Source organism: Caretta caretta, chromosome 16, assembly GCF_965140235.1.
Source record: "Caretta caretta isolate rCarCar2 chromosome 16, rCarCar1.hap1, whole genome shotgun sequence".
In the NCBI taxonomy this organism is placed as follows: Eukaryota; Metazoa; Chordata; order Testudines; family Cheloniidae; genus Caretta; species Caretta caretta.
This window is the reverse complement of record NC_134221.1, coordinates 24,115,979-24,134,875: the sequence shown is the minus strand read 5'-3', so window position 1 is coordinate 24,134,875 and position 18,897 is coordinate 24,115,979. Positions and strand designations below refer to the sequence as shown.

The 18,897-nt window shown below is 43.7% G+C and overlaps 1 protein-coding gene across 4 annotated transcripts in view; it reads right to left on the bottom strand.

Moving 5' to 3' along the window:
* The window catches only part of SCAI (suppressor of cancer cell invasion), a 111,039-nt gene that overhangs the window by 10,118 nt on the left and 82,024 nt on the right, over positions 1–18,897 (bottom strand). For 3 of the 4 annotated variants that reach the window (XM_075120411.1, XM_075120413.1, XM_048822683.2), the window contains 9 exons: positions 14,552–14,653; positions 13,603–13,704; positions 12,308–12,386; positions 9,975–10,074; positions 9,821–9,841; positions 8,177–8,258; positions 2,241–2,313; positions 341–514; positions 20–120 (listed from right to left, as the gene is read on the bottom strand). In XM_075120411.1, coding sequence (XP_074976512.1) covers positions 20–120; positions 341–514; positions 2,241–2,313; positions 8,177–8,258; positions 9,821–9,841; positions 9,975–10,074; positions 12,308–12,386; positions 13,603–13,704; positions 14,552–14,653 — 834 coding nt within the window. The remainder of the gene's footprint in view (positions 1–19; positions 121–340; positions 515–2,240; positions 2,314–8,176; positions 8,259–9,820; positions 9,842–9,974; positions 10,075–12,307; positions 12,387–13,602; positions 13,705–14,551; positions 14,654–18,897) is intronic. The other variant, XM_075120412.1, reaches the window with a different exon arrangement.

Sequence of the window (18,897 nt, the reverse complement as noted above, 5' to 3'; positions counted from 1 at the left end):
GGGAAAGTTCCCTGCATACCCGGAAAATTTTGTGCATCCTCATGGTGGCTGAGCAGAAGACGAATCTTGTTAGAAGTAAACGAAGAAATTCATCCCCAAAAAACTGAAGAAATGCCTGATCTGCAGAGGAAGAAGGTGACACTTAAAGAAAACTGAATTCAGAAAGGCATTTTTGAGGCAAAAGACCTTTGGGAAAACACCACATGGAATAGCTGTGTATTTCACCCACGAACTGTATTATTCTTTGGCACAGCTGAGCATTGAGAAACAGAAAAGAAACCCAGCTCAAGTTGTGCCAGTAAGTTTTCTGTTGAGTGCGTGTAGGTCTTTAAGGACATACCTATGGAGCGAGAATGGGTCAGCAGCTGGGCGATATCCCGGTTGATTTTTCTAAGGTAATCTTGACACTTCTCCCACAATCCTCTGCGCATGCTTGATAATCCAGAGACAAATAGGAATGCCATTAAAGGATTGTTCAGAAAGAGGGTGAAGAGGCTACCCCGCTGAGACTGATCTAAAAGCCAATAATAAACAACAACATGATGCATTCGGTGTGTGAAACAGGAGCGCTGTCCCTGCCAGAGTAGACCCCTGGACCCCTCCATTCCTCTCCAACTGCGGCAGTAACCTGCCGTGTTTATGGAAAGATCTTCCCAGCCTTTATGATGGGGGCCAGTTCTCCTGGTGATGCACTCACTAATTCCAGTCAAGGTTCATGAGAGATATGTGCATGATGGGAGCACAGGAGACCCCACATACTTCTGAGTGGTTTAGATCTTTCCAGTTCTGTGCATGGTTTTAATACAATTAGTGTTAATCTTACAATGTAAGATGTTGTATAAGAAGATCATAACTGAACCCACCATATAACATTTCTTTCTTTTACAGTTTATCAGCATTACCAAAAACCCATAGAAACGTCTTTGGTCTGGTAAGAAGTAGGCAAGCAACACAACACTTGGATATATATGGTCCCCCACCCAAAACAGACATAATGCCCCTTTGTTTTTTCCAGTTACTCTCCAGAAACCTACTCCTTTCCTTGGGAGTGCTGCTGGCTCTATTTAACAGCTTACAACAGAAAGAAGAGAAGCTAGAGAAGTCTTTTACTGTGGGAACCCCCTTTTGGTCACTGGTCAGTGTCTTAACAGAGTTACAACAGATATTTACGGGTGCATTACTAACACTAAACAGGAACCCCACTGGAGACATTGTTTTAATAGGTAAGTTCTATTATTTAATCCGAATTCCTCTTTGTTAGCAGTTTTCACTTGAACAAAAAACTTTTAATATTTTCTACTCAAAAATTTCTAGCAAATAATAGAACTTACCTTAAAGCAATTGTGAAGTCTCCAGCTTCTCTCATGCATTCATTTGCTGAGCACCACTTCCTGTGTCTCAAACTATGTCAGCAGACTGGACTTCATGCTGGGAAGTAGCGGTAAAATTGGCAGCCCTCACAGATACACACCAGAACCATTCACAGTTACAGGTATTGGAAAGTTAATACGTATATATTCTTATTTAGCAAATATTTATTTTGCTACCTAAAGTAATGGCTGCAGTTGTTTCCGTTAAACTCTGACAAGTAGACCTCCTGACCATAGTGCAGGCCACACTGTAAACTCTGTTCTAATGGAAAAAGGCAGATGGGAATCTGACCATGGTCATCTTTAACCTAGAAACTGGCAGAAGTATTCTGGTCTCTGACTTGCCCATTCTGAAAACCCATTTTCCCATGAGATGCACTAATTGTTTTCTTTAAGAAACCCTCCAAAATCTACACTGGTGCCAGAGAGATTCTGCAGACTAGATATTGATGCAGATTCTACAGCTGGCCTTTAGAACTGCTCCTGGAATAGAGTGGGCAACATTATCTTAGTGACATTCCATTTGTAGTAAAAATTCTCTCAAATGCTAATAGAAAAAGTGAATTATGACCCCAGCACTGTGATGGCAACTTTCTGGGTCTCTGCTCCTGCAAACTGAGTTTCCTCTCTGGCACTTGGTGAAGCTGCTTGGACAGACTCCAGCTGAATCATGCCATGTTAAAGTCATTCGTCATGAACTGTCAGTAAACTCTGGGCATGCTACACCGCTTCAAGCACTGCTCACCCCCGGCTGGGGTCATCATCAAGTGAAGAGAAAGCATCAGAAGGTGATCATTTTGGAAGCTGATAAATGTTAAGTTTTTTAAAATAATACAAGTGAAGCTGTGAAGAAAGGCAACCCCTTTGTACCTTGTAATGCTTTTGGATACGCTGTTGGAGAAAGCAAGCACACCAGTGGCTGTCCAAATAAGTTTGTGAAATTCTGTAACAGAACAGTTAAAACATCAGTTGTTATTTTATCTTGTTGGTTGGAACCTCAATATATGTTTAATACATACAACTAAGGAGGGGATGAGTGGGGAAGGAAGGGACACACACAATAACTGAAAGTAGGCACTAGTTTCATAGAAACAAATTGCTTTTAGGTAGTAACCCATCACCGTAATGGACTTACTTTAATAACATATTCTGTACTCCAAACAACAAATTTGTTTGTTTTCAGGCCAAAGACCAACCTGGATTAGCCCTTTCAATTACTTTCCTTGCCATTAGTTTGGCTGTCCAATGAAGGTAAAAATATTGCTTTTTCCTAGCAGTAGGACTGTTCACACTGGAATAGGACAGCCACAGGTAGGATGAGTATTAAAATTGGCTCCATTTAAAAACAAATGTGAACCATTAAGCAGCTGCTATGCGAAAATACTGTTTCAAGTTAATTGCTTAATCAATTTTCCTTCAATATTAGTAAAAGCACACCATATTTTACAAGAATTCATCTGCAATTCAGAGCACTGCATTGTTCTACACTGACACACACAAGGAGCAGAAGATGCATTCTAGAATCTACTTCTTATAGAAAAAGAGGTCATGAAACATTTGTCCAGTTTAGTTACTAATCTGAGTTGTTCTTTTCCTGCTAGCAATCTTTCTAAAACTGAAGAGTTGCAATGCCTTATAAGAGAGAGATCAGGATGTCGGTATGACACCAGCGCACACATTCACACTAATGAAACAGCGGCCGGTTCAGTGCAATTCATAGTTCCCTTCAGATTACATATTATAAACCTAAAATGCATGTTAACGATCTTGGGTTCAAGCCCCAAAAGGATCATTTACCTACTGTAGAACCATCAGTCCCTCAGCTCAAAAAAGAAGGGAGGTCCCAATTCTGGATTCTTTCTGATTTCTGCCTAACAAGCTGATATTTAAACTCCTTGCAAAAGTACTTTAATTAAACTAATTCCTTTTAAACATGTCAAAATACTAACAGTGGCCAGGTCTAATCAAAGTAATATACATTTCCCATGCCTAGAAAAATACTGACTAGGCTAAAAGCTCTGTTCCAAGAAGAGCCCAAGTGAGATTTATGGACTAGATATTAAGATTTTGGTGTCTAATGAAGAATCATCAGAAACTATTACTGTGCAGATGACTGCAAGGCAAAAAGAAACTGATACGATTGAACTATATAGCACGGGTGGCTGAACTGCGGCTCACAAGCCATACGTGGCTCTTTTACAGTTACAGTGCAGCTCGCAGACACCCCACCCGTTCTTCACCTCCCAGACTGGGGACAGCGGGGAGGAGGGAAAGCTCTGGGCTTCTGCCCTGTGGCCAGGTGGTGGGTTCAGGAGCTTCTGCTAGAGATGAAGGGCGGGGGGGGGGGGGGCGTGGCGACGCACACAATTTAACGCCCTCCCCCCCCAACAGCTCGAGTCATGCCCCCTCAGGCAAATCCCCCTTATCCTCAGAGGACCCTCCCTGCAGCTCCCAGCTGTTGGCTCCATGCGGCAAGGCAGCAGCAAACCCCTGGGAGCAGCAGGGAGCGGCCGCTACCTTAGCTCCCTGGGAAGACGCAGCAGCAAAAGCAGCAACTCTCCCTGCTGTTTGCTGCTGTCTTTCCCCATGGCCGCAGCTTGCCAGCTCCAATGAGCGGGGCTAGCAAACCCTGGCAAAAACATGAGGGGGAGGGGCACGGGCACATGACCCTCCCCCCCCCACATACATATCGCCTATAGCTTCTGCCCAGCAGGGAGGGGGGGCGACTCAGGGCTTCAGCAGCAGTGGGGCCCCAGCTCTCAAACTTCTGAAGATTGTCGTATGCATAGAGTCAGTATATTTAGCTACCCCTGCTATTTAGGAACCATTTAGAACTCCAGGGGTATGTCTACACAGCCCACTAAGCTTGGGGCTTTGTGACCCGGGCCTGCAGACTCGGTGTTCCACGTCCAGGAGCGCCTGACTGATAAGTAACACCACCCTGGAGGGTATTGCTGACTGCAGGATATCCAGCAGCTTGTGCTGCAAATCCCTGACCTCAAGGAGAGGAATCAGAAGAGCGCCAGCTACCTCTTTGTGAGGTCTGGAAATTTCCGAAGATCATCGGCCCTGGATGGTGGCAGAGGCATAACTGCCTCATCTGGAGAAGAGGATGAAACAGGTGTTTGACGGTGGCTTCATTATCTGCCCTGGCCTCCTGCTCCTCAAAAGTCTCCTCCTAGTGGTGGGCCAGTTGGGGAGGAGAGGGCTGTGCAACTCTGGCCTCCCTATGGAGGAGAGTACCGATGGTCTGGCAAACTCATCAATAGGCAGTCCAGAGTATAGCCATGGGACGGGGTGGGGGCGGGGGCACAATATGGAAGGGGGGTGGAATACAGGGTTGGTTCTGCTACCCTTGATTAGGAACCTGATCTTACCTATGACTGTCTAAGAATGGGCTCCTGAAGGGATATGTTGGAGAACCCTGAACAGAAATAGAGAAGACCAACTAGAAGTTCCAGGCAATGGAGGAGCACCCACAGAAAATAATGGAGAGTCCTGCGGTACCAGAAGACAGTAGTCTGGAGATTGGGGTCTCAGCCAAATTATACCAGCTGGCTCAGCCTTCTACCATCCCTCTCAGCCCTCTGTGTAATTACTTAATTGCTTCCCATTATGTGGTATAAAATCGACTCACATGCATTTGTTCTAGATAGGCTTTTCTGCCTTCTCCAGACATAAGATATGACGATACCCCAGTTCCTCGATTCCAAATTCCGCATTCTCTAATTGGCAGAGGCCCAGATCACTGCACTTCCAACCCACCCTACAGGCTACATTCACTGGCACACAAGAGAGCTCGCAGGAGATGAGGACAAAGCACTTTTGGTAGTCAGCCTGCTCCTCTGGAGCTTGCCCCCAATAGAAACAGTGAAGCACAAACCTGTCTCTACTTAGAAAGAGCTGCAAGATGACTCTTGGTCCAGGTTTCTCCAGTGGACTAACTATGAAAACCTGCTCTCACAACTGACTGGCCAGATTCCTCCTCTGTCCCTGTGGAAAAACTGTGAGCTGCAGAGGAGCTCTTATAATGTTAATTACTCAATCTAAGCCATGCAAAGTGCACACTTGTCATGGTGATGGGCACCTACTAAATGTTCCTAAATAAAGCAATCCCCAGCTTTGGATGGGTACAACCCAGATATAAATATCAGAGGCATTCCTCTATCCTTTTTGCCTCCCACTCTACCTCCATAAGAGCACAGTGGTCAGCTCTCTTGCTTAAGTGCCCTGCTTGAGGATGAACCAGGCGATATTTCTACAGCATGTTGTTCAGTGTGACTATGCATGCTGCGTTGATGGAGAAGAGATACAAGAAAATGAACGTTTTCTTTTCAAGACCTATTAGCAGGTCTCCTTTTTCCTAAGACCGTGGATGCAAAAATGTTTTAAGACCAGACACCTTTCCTAGAGATAACCTCTGCTGGCTAAGGAATAAGGGACAGTGCCTACATCCCTCAGAGGGCCAGTCCAAAGTCGAGTAGAGTATTTCACAGAGGTGCTGAGTCTCTCTAAGAGCATGACATCACTTCACAGCAGGACTCCCTCCCTGTCATCACCATTTAAATTCTTCAGGAGAAGAAGGAATGACAGAGTGCACATGAGCAGAAAGCAGCTTTTGGGAGAAGTACTATGAGCAATTCATGTTACTGTCAATACGGCTAAGTAGTGCCATTTAAATGTCAAACTAGCGACTGTCCTCTCTGAAAGGATCAGAGCAGTAGCGTGGAAAGAAGTCACTACACTGGCTCTGACTTTTCACACAGTTGCACAGAACCTCTCTCTGCGCTGACATGCTCTGACTACAAAGCATTTCATCTCCACTCACAACTCACCCAGGGACATTTGCCAACAGCACTAGTTACATATTCTTACTGCAAGTCACCAAGCACACTTGCAGAGCAATAACATGGGACTTGCATTTACCGAGGGCTGGGAAACACTACCACAGCTGGGTACTCCACTATTTGCCTCTCATTGAAAACTATATACATATTTATGAATGGCGATAGTTTTGTAAACAGTGTTAAGGACCTCATGTCTGAACTTCAGGAAATCTATTTCAAACGCTCACACTAACTTTCCTGAGTTCTCTCCAGAAAGTCACAAACAATGGAGTCCATCTAATCACCAATGTCCTACAAGTTCCTAGCAGTTAACACAATTCCAAGGAAGACCAAAGTATCCACTTTTCCCCTTGCACACAAGCTGGGGGTAGAGGTTTCTCTCTGCTCTTTTCTTCTGCTGGCTGGTTCGTGAGCTTTGGCATAACAACTAATGTACTGGATAAGAAGTTAGAGGTTTGGATCACTGACCAAACAAAGTAAAATGAGGAGCAGAACTCAGGCCAAGACAGGTGTTTGTCTTATTTACGCATAGAAATTCTACAGTCTCCACTTGGATAGGACCGAGTTATTCCTGAGTTTACAAAGCAACTTACTTCCAAAAATATTGTTTATGACTCATGAGAGATGCATGCCCAAATGAGGGAATCCATGACCTCCACCTGCAGATCCCCTGGGCAGAGAACATGCATGTCCAGAGTTGCAGGTGTATCGAGGTTCCCTAATTCTGCCCTCTCCCATACCAGGCCTACATGTTTTTTCAGAAGCCGTAACAGGAAGGGAGGAAAAACGCTCTTGTGGCTAAGCTGGAATGAAAATAAAGAGATCTGGGTTTATTTCCATCTCTGTCACCGATTTCCTTGTGGCTGTGATCAAATAATTTATCCTCCTTTCTGTAAATTGGGATAATATCTACAAGCAAAGCATCATGGTGAAACCAGTTGCATTAGTGATAGCAAAATCCTTCAAGATGCTTTGACAAAAAGGCACTAGAGAAAAGCAGTGCAGTGTTACAACATTTAGGTCAAAGTGTTCCCAAATTGATGACAGACTCATTTTGAATTATATGATTACTGATATGCTGAGTCTTGTTCTCTATCACCCCTCTCTAAACAGGTGAAACAGACAATGGACACTGGAGAGAGAACAAGCATATTTGGCCACTAGACATCCCTAATGCTCCTTAGAAATACAGCTGCATATGTCCATTTGTCTAATTGTAAATAAGTCAAGTTGTAAGAGGAAGGCATCAGGAAGTGACAGTTTTGCATACCCAGCATGTTTCTGAACATTACATTCATTAATGAAATAATGTCATCCAGAGGTGATTGGTGCCTCTGGAATTAATCACACTTGCTTCCACATTAACAATCTACAATTCAGGTAATGAGGATTTGGCACTGAATAATTCTACTATGTCTCTACAGCAAACAGTTACAGGAATTTGTCATTTTTCTAGCACATATTATACAAGAGGAGATGCTAAATGTATATCTGATTTTTGTAGCACATTTGTCTTTTAATTTCTCATTTTTTTTTTCTCATTCAGATTTTTTTTTTCAGATAAATGAACACATCTATTTACAAGGCAAAACTCTATTCATTGACACTTTTCTGCCATTTAAAGCAGCTCAGAGTAGGAGGGTTAGATATCTGGAGTAGAAAAGCAGATGAAGTAATCCCCACCAAAAAAGAAACTATCTTTGATATACAACAAAAATAAACCTCCCACCAGTCCCAATTTTAAACTGTTTTTTTTACTCCAGGAGGATTTGTTACTTTCCAATGAGCGGCCATTCATGTGCTTCTGTTCTTGTTCCTATTCAAAAGATCAGATCCTGCCCAGCATGCACAACCTCGACAGAAAAGACTAAATACAACCCATTTATAGTTGGTTTGTTTAAACTGTAGACTACCTGTAAGCACTGTACTCCACCACACGTCTGTTTTCAAAAACCTTACCTTATAGGCAACACTGTTTGAGGAGTCCACAATGATAAATAGGGGCTTTCTTGTGAAAGGGTAGAGATCACCAGGGTGAAGGCTAAAAAAGAGAAAGATGAGACAATTCACACAGCACTAGAACTTTCTGTGAAGCTGTACAGAGGTCATACTGTCCTGCTCTGAGCGAGGAGGTTTCTCCCTAGGCACATAGCTGCCCACATCAAAGGGATAACAGTAGGATGGAACAAGGCAGCCCAATACTCAAGTTGTAGCTCACTTTACAGGAAAAAACAAACAGAATATTTAAGCGGAAATTTTTTTGCAGTCACCCACAGAGTATTAGCCCCAAACTAGAGAGGATTTAAAGAGGTGATATAAAACATTAGAAATAGCTGGAAAACACAGTGGACATCCAGGATGATTTAGTATAAGTCGGGCCCGACCAAATTCATGGCCATGAAAAACATGTCACAGACTGTGAAATCTGGTCTTGTGTGCTTTTACCCTATACTACACAGATTTCACAGGGGAGACAAGCATTTCTTAAATTGGGGGTCCTGACCCAAAAGGGAGTTGCAGTGGGGTTGCAACATTATTTTAGGGGGGTAGTGGTATTACCACCCTTACTTCTGCGCTGCCTTCAGGGCTGGGTGGCTGTTGGCCGGGTGCCCAGCTCTGAAGGCAGCCCCCCACCAGCAGCAGCGCAGAAGTAAGCGTAGCAGTACTGAAACCACCCTACAATAACTTTGTGACCCCCCCCACAGCTCCTTTTTGGGTCAGAACCCCGACAATTACAACACTGAAATTTCAGATTTAAGTACCTGAAATAATGAAATTTATTATTTTTAAAATCCCATGACCATTAAATTGACCAAAATGGACCGTGAATTTGGTAGCGTCCTAAGTATGAGGCAACAATCTTTTCTAGCCTTTCAGGAAAATAACCGGGGGGGAGAGAATGGGAATGTTCATAGGTAGTATGCAGCAGAGGTATCAGCCAGTGTTTCACCAGTTCATAGTTATCTTACCCTCTATTAGGGGAGTAAGTCTACCTGAACCCCAAATGTCAGAAACAAAGTGAGAGCCCCTGAGGTCATCAAGCCCTTAATGATTTGGGGCTACGACCCCACGGAAAAGCAGTCTGATCCTTACCCAGCTCTTTCCTGGGTTGAACACACTCAACTGGAGTCCTCGTTCTGCTGCTGCCCAGGGCTCCACTACCGCCTCAGTTCAAGGGGCAGAAGAGCAGTCAGTGGTCTCCTGGCTGGGCCCGAAGGGGTGCAGGTCCTCTCCTCCCCCTTGACCACACAGGACAGGGGGAGGGAAGGATGGATCCATTCAGTCAGCAAAGGGCTCCAATTAGAGTCCTGATCCTGTTCCTCCTGAACATCCAGGATTTGGGGAAGGAATGGGGGCTTTTTTTTTTTTACACTAAGATAGCTATGTCAGTACAAGCACTAGCGTAGCTGCAATCTACACTGGTAAAAAATAGCTACACCACCAAAAAACTTTTCTAGTGTAGACAAGTGTCATCTAGATGCAGGTGGAGATGACGGGCAGTAAATACAGCTCAACAGAAGTTAAGCAGCTCAGTCAGACTGACTCCTTCCGGGGTGCATTCTCTTGCCCTCGCACTCCTAGTTCAACAGACAGGAAACTCACCCATCTCTGAAGTTTTGTGACCTATGCATTTGATAAAAAATAAAAGAGCACACATTTTTTCAGAAAAAAGTTAAACAGGGTTTGGGGCATCTTTATCAAGAAGAAAAACTTGCTTGCCACTTACTTCCCCTTGAGCTGAACTCATGAAACTCACCAGTGCATCTCCTTGTAAGATTGGTTCCGTTTGTGGATAGCATCACCATTTATAATGTCCCGGTTACTGTTTGTAAGGACACCACCAAAATCATAAGGACCTACAAATGTCAAAAAAGAGATAAGATTAGCTGTCATGCCACAACTTGGATAAAGTGATTATAGGTGTAGCACAAAAAAAAAAAGTAATGAATCTGAACTACTACAGTTTCGAGAAAAAGTGATTATGGAGAGTTTACAATTTACTAGCCATGCAACTTAAAATGTGTGTGTTTTGGTAATTTCAGTGACTAACCTTCTGGTTTGATACTACTGAGCATGTTGTAACTTCTACACTATTCACTTATTCTTCAAAACACTGTAGAAGACATATACTGTAACTCATTAGGCCATGTAGTAAAAGGAATGCACATCTAGGTCAATAGATGCATCTCCAGGGACAAGAAAGGAACTTTAAATGTATTTCATACAGGACAATCAATACTAATTTTAAAAACCACTTGAATCAATACATTCTAGAATCAGAATTTGTCCTTCTAAGGAGTTAAGATAAATCAATTTCAAAATTTGAACTTTTCCAGGGCAGCCATAATGCCAGGCTTTGCAGCCATCAGAGCTCTATTAGGAGCACTGTAAACAAAGCTCATAAGTTGAAGAATAGTTGGTTTTTAAACCTAGTGACAATCCAAGATTACCAGTCAGGTTTCAGAGCCAAAGTGATGGCTAGCTAGTCTTTGGAATTCTGTTGTTTCTGAAGTTCTAATAAAATATTATCCACTTTTCAAAGCTATGTTGCTCTTTTTTGTCTGGTCCTGATGCAGGCTTAGTGATTATTCCACTAGGCATAGCATCTGGGCTGGCAGTTTGACTGACTAGTGGACAGTGTAGAAATTTTAAAAATTGCTGTCTCCACAGAAATATCAATGGTCCCTGCAAGAGTGTGCTGGTACAGACAAGTATATATTTCTCAGTTTAGTGGGAGTAATGGAACTCCTCTAGCATTGATGGGATAATTGCATATATACTGAGACTTCCTAATTCTGCACAGTTGGATTTCATCTCCGGTATTTCATTTGCAGATAGTCCTTTCCTGTCTACACCTAAAAACCCCTTCCCTCAATAAACAATTACTTTTCACTTGTAAGAGAAGCTTTAAGGGGTCAGGCACAGAGCAAACTCATTTAGTGCTGTCACAGGTGGCTTAAGTGTGACCTATCAGCCAAATCTGGTCTGTAGAATTTAACAATGCAACCTGCAGCTCCCGCCTTTTAATACAGAGCACTACATGCGGGGAATTTTAGTTTTTGCAGCCACACTCTCCTATTTAAAAGCCACCCCCCGCCCGTGCCTGCAATCTGATTCATCACGCAAGCCCCTGGGACCTGAAAAGCTGCCTGGTGAGCTCTCCGGAGGACAAAGATTGGGTGCCTCTACAGTAGAGTAGTAAGGTAGAACAAGGCATGCAGTGAAGTTAGCTACAAAGCAGGTTGCAAGGGACACAATATCGTTAAAACCAAACTGTCCAGTTACACCACACTGTAAAATGTTAAAAGCAATTAAAAAAAATCACTGCCACAATAGAAAGTTTGAAGGGATTTTTTTTTTCTTTTAGCATTTTGAAAGATTCACAAGTCATGCAAGGAGGATGGAACAAGCATGCATCTTATAAAGGAATGCAAGTCTCAAACAGATGAAGGGCAGACAATATTTAGGATGTTTCAAATAATTTCTTCCTTTAAAGTATTATACAAAAGTAACAATCTTTTGACTGCATTTGCACCAGTTGGCCAGTTTTAGATTTTTAGACTGGATCTGCATCCCAATATTCTGCTGGGTTGAACAACAGGGGAAGATGAGGTGAGGGGAATTATTAAAATCATGACAAGAGCTTGAATTGTTACAACAAACGTATAAGGAGTACAACAATCTCTGCAGAGACCCCTTCAGCCCCTTTACCACCATTTTCCTGAACATCTATTTTGATACTTCAGATTGGGAAGAAATGCCAGATGATGTTGAACCATTTTATTACAATAACTCTTCACTGACGGGCCAATTGACCCCTAGATCTTCAAAACTCATGACATTTTTAATATTTCAGATCTTTCAAAAACTTAGTCGTCCTTTGAAAAGATTTCAAGTCAGTAGATTGTGTGCTAAACACAGAATTGGCTGTTGTGTGTCCAAAAGAAAGCAAGTCTTGGTAGGTAGATGGGCATATGAAATTGGACTTGTCCTTTAAAAGGAGTGTTGCGAGATCTCTGTGGGCCACTTATCCTGAAATATAAAGCAAATTCAAGCCCTGCTCATGACAGGGGCATTCCTTTATTGTACCTTCACTATCCGAACGACCTGAGGGAAACACGCCAGTGGCCGACAAGTAGATTAGCAGCACACTGTTCGCAGGCAGCTCCTGAAATTCAAGCAAAGGAAAGGGGCAGGAAGAAAATTCAGACATTTCTTGTAACATGCAACATACATTCTGTATCAGCCTGATAAAATCATTGGTATTTACAGGTGCAATTCCCCTGCCCCAGTTGCCCTTCAGCCTTATGTGGCTCCTTTGCATGTATCTATATCGCTTACACAGACACTTCTTGAATCAATGGGCATTTGGGATAAGAGCGGCCAGACTGGGTCAGACCAACAGTTCATCTAAGCCCAGTATCCTGTCTTCCAACAGTGGCCAATGCCAGGTGCTTCAGAGGGAATGAACAGAACAGGCAATCAAGCGATCCATATGGGTACACACAGTGATGTATGCTGCAGAGGTACTCAGCTGTATCTTTTTAAATATCTGTGATACGCTGGGTTCAGAGGCTGTAAGAGCACCATTTCCCGCACATCCCCTCTTCCCTAATATCTAGTGAGACACAGACTTCCTGGAACGTGGAATCTAAGAAACTCTCCAGCTGGCCCAGAATTCTGAAGGAGGTCTTAGCTCCCAGCCCCTCCTTCCCCCGCAAAAAAGGGCCTACAACAAAAATAATATCCCAAAACTACTCAGTTGGGCAACTTGCCAAAAAACAACCCAGGGTGCTGGATCCTGCATGGGTCTGTGCAAGAAACTCATATGCATCCATGTGCCACCTTTCCGTTCACTCCCTGCATGGGAGCACCGACATATCAGAGACCCCTGCTTTCTGGGGGAGAGACTGAGCATGCAGGCACGCACAACACCAAACACAGCCAGGAAGTTTCATTTTAGGCTCATCAGCTGTGAGACTGCTTCCTCTGTAAAGAAACAAGTTGTTTTTAGCAACTAAATCCCCAGGTTGCTGCTGGTACAAACAAATATACTGGGCCCTACAGCTATATTAACTGGAAATGAATTTAGCCACTGTACCTTTGTAGAATTCTTAGTAAAGATACTTATATATTTAGATCAGATAATCTGCCACTGAGACAGACAGAGAAGTCATTAAAACTTCCATCCTATGAAGAGGATGGAGATTAACCCTTTGCCATTTACTTTACAATTTAAAAAGGCTACTAAAGGCTTAGTTTTCGGGAGGGGGGGGGGAATGAGGGGGATCTTCTTGACTCAAGTCACTTTTCTTTAGCAAAATGTACCATTCTAGAGATTTTTTTTTTAAAATCAACTGACAAATACACCTGATTTTACAAACCTTAAACGCTGCTGCTAAGAACGTATACAGCTGGCTGAAGGTAGGTTTATACAGCAAGTACTTATGGGGATTTTCCCGCCTAGCAGGTTTCTCAGTCGACTCCTATTTGGAAAAAAAAAAGCACACCATGTATATTCCTAATATAGCTTTATCTTTAAATTTCCATTTATCTGAATATTCATCTTCAATGTGCTTCCCCAACGTATTGGTCTGCCCATGTAGCATTCTCTACTGAGTACCACAGTAACAAAGTTCATGTCAGAAACGGTTTGACAGTCTGTATTCAAGCTTACAACTCAATGCAACTTGCCACCCAAATCCTGCTTTTATCCTGGATTATAATTTAGAGAGAACAAGGTGAGAAAATGCAGTCTCCAATTCAGTTAGTTCCCAATCCCTTAATAAAGCTCCTTGACCATATCATCAAGGACACAATGTGAATATAGCACACGTCCGCTTCAGTCTAGTGCCTCGTTTTTTACTTTATTCTCCCAAGACAAACATTTTCTTCCATTTTATTTGTACCTCAACACGCTGCTGTGAAGTGTGCCGACAAAAAACAAGGACTGGCAATTCTTCCCTTTGTCTACAGATGAAACACAAAATGCATCCTAAATATCTAGACTACACTAACAGGGATGACCCAAATGAGAGGGACAAACTGCAAGTCCAATAAGCAGAAAGAAAAGAGAGGGGCTTTTGGGAGGACAGCAAACAAAATAAAGTCTTTCCGTTATAACCAAACAATACTTGCGACTGAAGCTTCCACATATAATAGAGAAGCTATCCTTACCCAAGTCCAACTCTAGAGTTTGAACTCCCTTTCTGTAAGTATCAGAATAATCGTTATAACAACGTAACTGCCATGCTCTATGTATAGAGCAGAGAGAAGATCACCTAAAGTTAACAGAATTCTGTTGCCAAGTTTGCAACTGAAAATGAAACTCACCTGCATTCCAGGTTTGTTCATTTGTGAAGCCAAGTTCATTGGTTCCCTTTCCAGTGCTTGCAACATTCGGAACATGTCAACCGTTAATTCACTGAACTTTACCTGCAAGAGGAACGCTGCCATCACTAATGCATCCTGTCTGGCATAGGGTAAATAGGTACTCTGCTTCCTAAGAATTACCCAGGTAAGAGCATTGAACGATGTACTGAAAAGATTAGAGTGCAAGACTATACAATGTCTAAAAGCACCCAACATTTGGTTAAGATACTCGTAACCCCACTGCTGACATGGAAGTATAGAGGTAAGATACGAAAACCACTTGACCTCATTGTTAGCTAAAGACAGAAAAATTCCCCAGTCTTTTTGAAAAGATGTTCGTCTGTTGCATTACCTGTGCTCCAATACGTCTGTTAGTCTGTAAGGTGCCACAGGACTCTTTAACCACCTGTGATGTGACCCTCATATGTGCAAGTGTCACATAACAAGCAATGCAACAGATCGGGTTTCTCCAGACAGACTGTCCCACAAAAGACACGGCACTAGCATGTTTTAAATGTGCACAACAGGCTTCAGGTGTCAGAGAGAGATCATTCTTAACTAGCATAATGGATACAAGTGGTAAAAAAAGGTGTGTCTCAATGGGCTGATATGGAGAGGTCACTTACCTTGCAGTAACTTGAGTTTGAGCAGTTTTGTCACTACGGGTGCTCTTTCGTAGGAGGTGCCCATGCACTCTTGACTAAAGAATGCAAAGTACTGTGTGCAGGGCTGCACCTAACAGCACCTTGTGCCTCCAAATGAGGGCATATAACAAGAGGCACGGACCTGCCATCACTCAGTTCCTTCTTGACTGTGAAGCAGAGCTCCACAGCTGAGAGAAAGGGGGAAGGGAAGTAGAGCACCCATAGGAACAAAACAACTTGAAGAACTCAAAGTTACTGCAAGATAACTAACCTCTTCTTCAGGTATGTGTCCCTATAGGTGCTCCACCATAGGAGACTCCCAGCAGTAACTCAACAAGGAGACCAGTCCAAGACATTTCAAAGGATCACCACCAAAAGTAGCATCATCCCTGGAAGCAGGTAAAATGGCACAATGCTCGGCTAAGGAATGAACAGAAGACAAATTGCAGTCCTACAAGTTTCTGTTACGGGAACGTCTTTCAGGAGAGCTACAGATGTGGACTGCGCTCTAGTGGAATGTGCTGTCACTCCATGAAGGGGCTGCATCCCAGCAGATTCATAACAGGTTAAACAGAAACCCGAAACCCATTTCAAGAGTCTGAGTGTAAATCGGTTGTCCCTTCCTCCTCTGTGCAGTCTACAAATAATCTGGGAGAGGCCCAAAACGTCTTAGTCCTGTCCACGTATAAGGCAAGAGCCGTTTGGACATCTAGTGTATGTAGGCTGGCCACCACTCTGGAAGCATGAGGCTTTGAGTTCCTGGTATGTGGATCCTCTTGATTAACATGATATTCCAAAGAGCTTTGGAAGAAGTAAGGATGTGCTACAGCATAACCATATTTCTATAGAAGGTAGTAAATGGTGTGTCTGCCATCAGAGCACTGAGCTCTCTCAGAGGTTCTATAAAGAACCAAGTCTTGAAGGAGAAGTGGAGGAGAGAACAGGTAGCCATCAGTTCAAAGGGGGTTTTCCTCAGGGCACTGAGATCCAAATTAAAAATTCGCATTGGGGGGGCCAGAGGCCATACCAGGGAAACAAGTCATGTAAGCCCTGGAGGAATCTGGCTGTACTGGGATGGGCAAAAAACTGAGAAGCCATCAAAACGTCGAAGGCAGTGATAATGGGCAAATGTACTCATTGCTAGACAGCATGTCCACAAATCCAATAGTTAGTCTAGGATTTTAGAGAGCAGAACACCTCTTTAGTCTATACAAGCACCAGAGAACACCAGGAATGCAAGTATTTCTAGTTTTGAAGGTAAGTTTTGCAAGTACTAAGTTTCCTGCTAGATAGGAGAACTGACTAGACCTTATCCAAACATATTAGCTCCATGCTCAAGAACCATCTAGGAACCATGCTCTCAGATTCGGGGGGGGGGAGGGGGTTCGGACAGAGCAGGGTCCCAGAGTTCTGGGACAGGAGAACCTTCGTGAGAGAAAGTCTGGGAGGCATTGCCAAAAAGAGGTGAAGGAGGTTCAAGTACCACACTTGTCTTGGCCAGAATGGCGTTATGAGAATAACCATCCCTTTCCTGTTGCAGTTTAAGGTCTTCAGAATCAGAGGTAGAGCAGGTAAGCACATCACAGGATATGGGGCCACAGTGTTATCAGGGCAGTCTCTATCCCCCTGCTGATTCATATGTAAATAAGTCTCCCCCTGTTTTGATTCCACACTGCTCAATTTACATCGGAGACAGGTCGATAGCTGCCTTCCCTCGAGTTCAGGAGAAAATCTGTTTCTCCCTGGGTTTGGTCACAGACTTTGAAGCATATCAGCAAGTATCCATAATTTCTCATATAGTACTTCCAAAATATATGTATTATGATATTAATCACCAGTAAGTCACAGGCTTTCATAAAAGACCTTACTAAATACAATTTTTTAATACAGTAATTTGGATTCAGTTGAGTCAATTACTTATCATCTGAGGTTCAGATCCTCATCATTAACAGTTAAGAGATATCTCCCCCCGCCTTGCTAGTTTGATGGCTTTGTTTATCTTTAAAGTAAGTATACCTTCATTATCTCTGCTTGTCTGACCAACCTGCTTGTCAGGCAAATACGCATTCCTTTGTCCAAAGTGTGTTTGGCAAGCAATGCATAAGAACATAACTAGCCTATATGTATAGCTTTGTACACACAACATACAAGAATATTAATGATCAGCCAGAGCCTGCCACCTAAGGGCTGAAGCCCAAAGCCTGAGCCCCACCGCCCCTCGGAAGGTGGGGAACTCACTGGCTGCTTGCTCCTCCAGCGTTGTGTCCCAGGTGACTTCAGAGGGGTCAGGGCCCAACCCCTGCTGGCAGCCCCAAGGCAGGGCATCCAGGAGTGGTGCTTTGCTACTTTGCCCTCCCCGCCAGCCCAGGAGGCTGTGGCCACAAGAAAAGTCCCTGGTGGCCCCATGCGGCCACAGTGGTCGCATTCGAGAAAAACTGGTCTAGATCTCCTCCTCTGAAAGCTCAAATGTATGGGAAAAGTCTGCTGCAGATGGTACCGTAACAGTTTAAAGAGCTCACATTTGGGACCTACTAAACTGTCTCTGTTGCAGAAACCAAGTTCCCAGAGACCCTTGAGTCCTTCAGGGTGTGGATGACTGAGTCTGTCAGCACTGAAGAGCTTGGACCCTTTAAAGGGAAGGTCATTTTCAACCATACTCTGCACCTTTCTCTGGAGACCAGAAGACTGGAACCAGGATGCTCTTTGCATAACCACAGGCAGGTATGTGGCAGCCCAGAGGGAGGTTTTAGCTATAAACTGACCTTCTGAAATGAGGGTCTGAAATTGTTCCCGCTGATCCCGTGGCAGATGGTCAGTAAAATGTGTGAACTTGGAATATGTATTAAAATCGCATTTCACCACAGGGCTTGGTAGTTTGCCACCTGAAATTGGAGAGATGCAGAGGAGTAGTTTTTTCTACCCAGGTCTAAGACTCCTTATCATAAGGAGAGAGTCTAGAGTGGGTTTGTTGATTTCTCTATTAGCCGCATCCACCTCCAGGGAATTGGGAAGGAGGAGGAAAAACAAATATTCCATTCCCTTGCTCATTTACAGGTGGGTTGGATAGTAGCAGGTGTTTGCTAGACTGCGCAAATAGGCAATAACAGAGCCTCATTGATTGGGAGAACAATTTTCTCGAGAAGTGATATTTAAAATGTCCACCAAGGAGTGTTGAGTCTCCTGGACCTCTTCTCATAGGATCTGGAGGGATGGTGCCAGGCACTTCAGGGGGGTTTGGAAAGCCCAAAAGTCATCAGCATAAGATCGCTCTCAGTAGACGGACGCAGCGGGGTGTGATGGTATGGTGCCAAAAAGAAAGCCCTGTACCAGGACCTTAGAATCGAAAGCAGGATCATCCCTCGGGCTGAAAGGGGAAACATAAGATAAAAGTGCCGGTACTGGAGTCCAGCTGGGGTTCAATCTGGGAGGATTGTGGTTGGAGATGTTCACGCAGTACCAGGGATGGAACGTTTATAGAGGTCCATAACAGGGGAGATTCCAGTTCTTCCAGTTATAGAAGTGGTCCTCTGTGGAGAGGAATGTGGAGAGTGCTCGTGGGCTATGGTATCCAGAAGTCTGGTCAGTACTGGAACCTGGAGAAGGGGTCTGTGCTGGAAAGAAAAGCATGGTACCAGAGAGGCTTGTAGAGGAACTTCTGACATC